Source organism: Hipposideros armiger, unplaced genomic scaffold (assembly GCF_001890085.2).
Source record: "Hipposideros armiger isolate ML-2016 unplaced genomic scaffold, ASM189008v1 scaffold_184, whole genome shotgun sequence".
Classification (NCBI taxonomy): Eukaryota; Metazoa; Chordata; class Mammalia; order Chiroptera; family Hipposideridae; genus Hipposideros; species Hipposideros armiger.
In genome coordinates, this window is record NW_017731534.1 from 2,069,820 (window position 1) to 2,074,376 (window position 4,557).

Consider the following 4,557-nt stretch of genomic DNA (forward strand, 5'->3'; position numbering starts at 1 on the left):
TTCCCATTGTACAGATGAGGACACTATGGCTTCAGGAGGCTGTTCAAGGCCATAAATTTGGGGAGGGAAAGATGTGGTATTTATAAAATCCAGATATGTCTTACTCCACACGCCATACCTTTTATTAATTACATATTTAAAAGTCTACATATAAAGGCCCACTACATATTAAGACAAGTCATTAAGAATACTTGCCATTAACAAGGCAGTGCCAACCTCCTTCCTACTTCAGTCTGAATAATTCCAGCAGTCTATGAATCTTTCTTGGTGAGTTTCAATTAGCTCAGTCTGCTCAATATATAGGTTAACTTTGGCTATTAAATGATTAGCGTTTTTACTTGGTAAAATAATCCTTTAGGATTATCTAAGAAAATGAGGAATAAATGCTTTCGACATCCTAGTCATTTAAGAAATATTTGTATCACACACACACAAAATATACATACAATATAAACTGCTCCAGAAACTCCTATTATATTTGCAGATACAGTTGCACAGGAAATGTTAACACAGGGAAGGACCCTAGAATCAAGATACATGAACAGGCAATATTTTATCAATGTTTAAAAGAGGGGGGAAGCACCTTGAGTTCAGGAGATCTAAGGCAGATGTATGAAATGGTAGGGTATAAACTTTGCCTTGATGGAATTTTTACAATCCAGATAAGGGAGGAAAAAATGAAGGGGGCAATAACTACAACAGGAATTTACTTCTCACAATTCTGGAGGCTGGGAAGTCCAAAATCAAGGTGCTGGCAGTTTCAGTTCCCCAGAGAAGGCTTCCTTTCTGGCTTGCAGATAGCCCCCTTCTGGCTATGTTCTCACATGGCAGAGAGAGAGGGGAAGCAAGCTTTCTGTGGTCATTTCTCATATGGGCAATAATCCCATCATAAGATCTTTACCCTCATGACCTCCTCTAAACCTAATCACCTCCTAAAGGCCTCATCTCCAAACACCATCACATTGGCAGTTGGGACTTCAACATATGAATTGGGGATGGGTTGCACAATTCAGTTCACAGAAAGGACATTACAGCCAAACTCCAGGGCAAAAGAGCTCAATGACTCTTAGTAGACGAGTGAATAAACCAGCAGAAGAGTAATAGAAGGCAAGCATGGAAACACCCAGGGCATCCAGCTTATGGACAGCTGGTAAGTGCCAGACTAAGGAGTTCAACATTGTTACATAATAAACTTGATCACAGTTGTTAACCAAAATTCAATGGGTGAGGTATTATAGGATGTTTTAAAGAGAGAGTCAAGAAAGAGATACTCAATATAGGATGACTTCTCTCATGCGAATGTGCCATAAATTCCCTTAACATTATGGTCTACTTTAAAAGAAATGTGATTCAAACTGGAGAAATGAGAGTCAAATGAGTATGGCAATACAAGAATCTTAAAAATCAACTGGGGATACAGGAAACAAACCATGTATACACACACACACACACACACACACATAAGCATGTGTATATACACATATATGTATATATGTATATACATGTGTGTGCATATGTATATACACATATACATATATACATATATATATACATATACATACGTATGTATGTATGTATCATGGGGTCTCTTTCTCAAGTGAGCACCTAGAGATATATAACAGCTACCATGTATGACAAGAACAACTTGTTTGGAGGATGGGAGAAAGGGGGCAATAACCTCAACAGCTGTCATTCAAAGTTGATTTTGAGAAATACTAAAATGGATTCATGAATTGTAAGGCAGAACAGTGCCATTCCAACTTGCTAACATATTAGCAATTGCAGTTGCTTCTCAACTACAGTATTTATAAAAATGTTGGTTTAAGGCATTATAATAAGAAGCACAATGATTGTAAACTCCTCTGTTCATCTTTCTTCTCTTATGTAAGGTAAAATTTAAGTTGTTGACTAATTAGAGAATGGGAATTGAGGGTGTGGAAAGGAAAAAAATAAATACTTACAAAAAGACAGTACTTTGGGGTTGCATTGGGTGTAGAGAGAAAGGGTATGAAGGTCTTTTCATATAACCAGCATCAGTGTGTCCTTTAGGAAATCCAGTGTGGTTCATTACTGTCATTAGTTACAAAAATTTAGCAGGTATTCTACAAGTGAAACAGAGTAGGCTTAACCCGGTAAGCTGTAAAAGAAAACACTAGTAGATTTACAAATATGGTTGAGAGGAGAGCGGAGGCAACAGAAAATAAAACACTAGTACATAACTCGTAACACCCAGGAGGTGACTGAATCTTTTTTATGCATCTAGCTTCTACAGTGTATGTTTTATCTCACAGGTCCCTAAAATTCAACATGGCTAAAATGGAGAACTAATCATCTGTCCTTATATACCAGCATGTTCTCCTGCATTCTCTATATATGCTACCGGAAAACACATTTTTTGTTCAATAATCCATAGTTTGTGCATATCTGCAACAGAGTTTTCACCATCTACTTTTAATGGGAATTAAGAACGATATGGTCTTTCATAAAACTGAATTTATAGTTTTTGGAATTCTGAAGTTATATCTTTCCTACTTGTTTTTATTTCATGAAATGATAGTGGCAACTGAGAGATTGTTTGTTTTAGGATTTTACTTGGCAAAATAAATTATAAAAAATTAAATAAACTGTATTTTTCCCTAGTTACTAATTTTTATGTGTACTGTTCAATGAAAACCCCAACTCTGTGATCCAGGGCTCTCATATGCTCTTCTTTTCATTTACTTGTTCCAGTAGTTCCAGATTCATTCAGAGTTGTCTCCCCATGTCCCCCAGACATTTTGGAACTTACTGAGTATTCAAAGTTTCTTGAATGAATGGGCATATTTTGAGTTTCTTAGGTTTCGTGGACAGGCCTGAGCAAATCAACTCATTATAACCTTGTTTCAATAGAGTTGCAAACATTTTGCAATGTGGAGTCAAATTGGGACTTGCTCTAGTTCTTTTCATGGCTACCTATTCCCACTTGAGGGCCTCATGACAGGTGCTCAGCTCAATTCTGTTGAAGGTTTCATCAAGCTTAGAGGTGGATGAAACAGCTACACTCTTAATGAAACTGCAGCTTTTGAACTTGCCCCATATCTCTGTCCCAGAATCTTATCACTCTAAGATTACTTATCTGCTTTGAGATTGCCATGTAAAGAGCAAGGTAACCAGTGCGCTGGAGAGCCCCGGCGAGGCGGGCTGATTTCTGCAGTGCCCGGGCCTGCACGGAAGCGCCCTGGCAGAACCCAGCAGAGGCGACACGCTGTTCCCCGCGCTGCCAGAAGGCTGAGCAGCCAGGCGCTCCCCGGGGGCCTTGTGTGTGTGCCGGGCCGGGAGATCGCAGGCCCAGGGGGGCAGCTCCGCCACAGGAGACAAGACACGCCTCAGATCGGGCAAATTCCCGGCCTCCTCTGGCGCTAAGCCAGCAGCCGCCGCCCGCCACCTCCTCTCCTCCTCCGCTGTTGCCCCGGCCGCCCCGCCGGGCCCCCGACTCGCCCGCGCCTGGGCGCGTGGCCCCTCGGCCCTCAGCGCTGGCCGCGCGGTAGGGACGGGACCGATGTGGCGCATGCGTGGTGGCGCCACCAGGCGCGGGAGCTGCGGTGGCGGGGACAGCGGCGGGGACCGCCGCGGGTTGGGCCGCCCGGGCCGGATTCGTGGGGGCAGCGGCAGCGTGGGCTGGCGAGGCCGTGCGGGCGGCGCCCGACAACAGCTGGAGGAGCGGTTCGCCGACCTGGCAGCGAGCCACCTGGAGGCCATCCGCGCGCGAGACGAGCGAGACCGGCAGAACGTGCGGTTGCGCGAGGAGAACGCCCGCCTGCGGCTTGAGAACCGGCGGCTGAAGCGCGAGAACCGCAGCCTCTTCCGCCAGGCTTTGCAGCTTCCCGGTGAGGGCGGAGACGGGGAGCCAGCGGAGGCGACGAGGGCGACCGCGGACCCCGAAGAGGCAGGCACGAACAAGAGGGCGCGAGGCGGTGGCCCGGAGGCCGAGCCGGGCAGCCCCAGGGCCCTGAGGGCCCGCCTTGAGAAGCTGGAGGCCATGTACCGCCGGGCCCTGCTGCAGCTGCACCTCGAGCAGCAGGGGCCGCGCCCGCGTGGGGACAAGGAGCAGCCGTCCCTGCGTGAACCCGAGCCAGGCCGACCCCCGGACCCGGAGCCCCCCGAGTCCTGGCAGTAGCTGGAGGCCGCAGCCGAAGGGAGGCGGGGCCTCGCGCGGGCCCCTCCTCCTCCTCTGTTCACTGCCCCCCTCCCCCACGCCGCCCCAGCGCACGCCCGGGGTTGCGCTCCGCGCGCGGAAGCTGGCCGGCTGGGCCCGGCGCAGGGCACTTCCGGGAGGCGCCGCGCGCTCGGCCCGTGGAGGCCGAGGCCGAGGCGGGGCAGGTGCCTGCGGAATACCCGAGCGTAGGGCACCTGCCTCTTGCCCCTGCTGGTTTCCGCGGAGCAACAGAGGCCTAGCAACAGAGGGCAAGTTTTAAAACAGCAAGAAATGGGTGCCAGTCAACACCTCCTAATTCCTGAACTTTTCAGGGCGTTGTGAGGACCTGGTTTTTTTGTTTTGTTTTTTTTTTCTTTATTTTG

At 47.8% G+C, this 4,557-nt stretch overlaps 1 protein-coding gene across 1 annotated transcript; it reads left to right on the forward strand.

The window, feature by feature from the left end:
* Positions 1-3,547: 3,547 nt before the first annotated feature.
* TUSC1 (tumor suppressor candidate 1) lies at positions 3,548-4,156 on the forward strand. Its single transcript, XM_019652668.1, has one exon. The coding sequence runs from the start codon at positions 3,548-3,550 to the stop codon at positions 4,154-4,156; it is 609 nt and encodes a 202-aa protein (XP_019508213.1).
* Positions 4,157-4,557: the final 401 nt, after the last annotated feature.

Coding starts and splice junctions, on each gene's coding strand:
- TUSC1 (XM_019652668.1), top strand. CDS start 3,548: ATGCGTGGTGGCGCCACCAGGCGCGGGAGCTGCGGTGGCGGGGACAGC.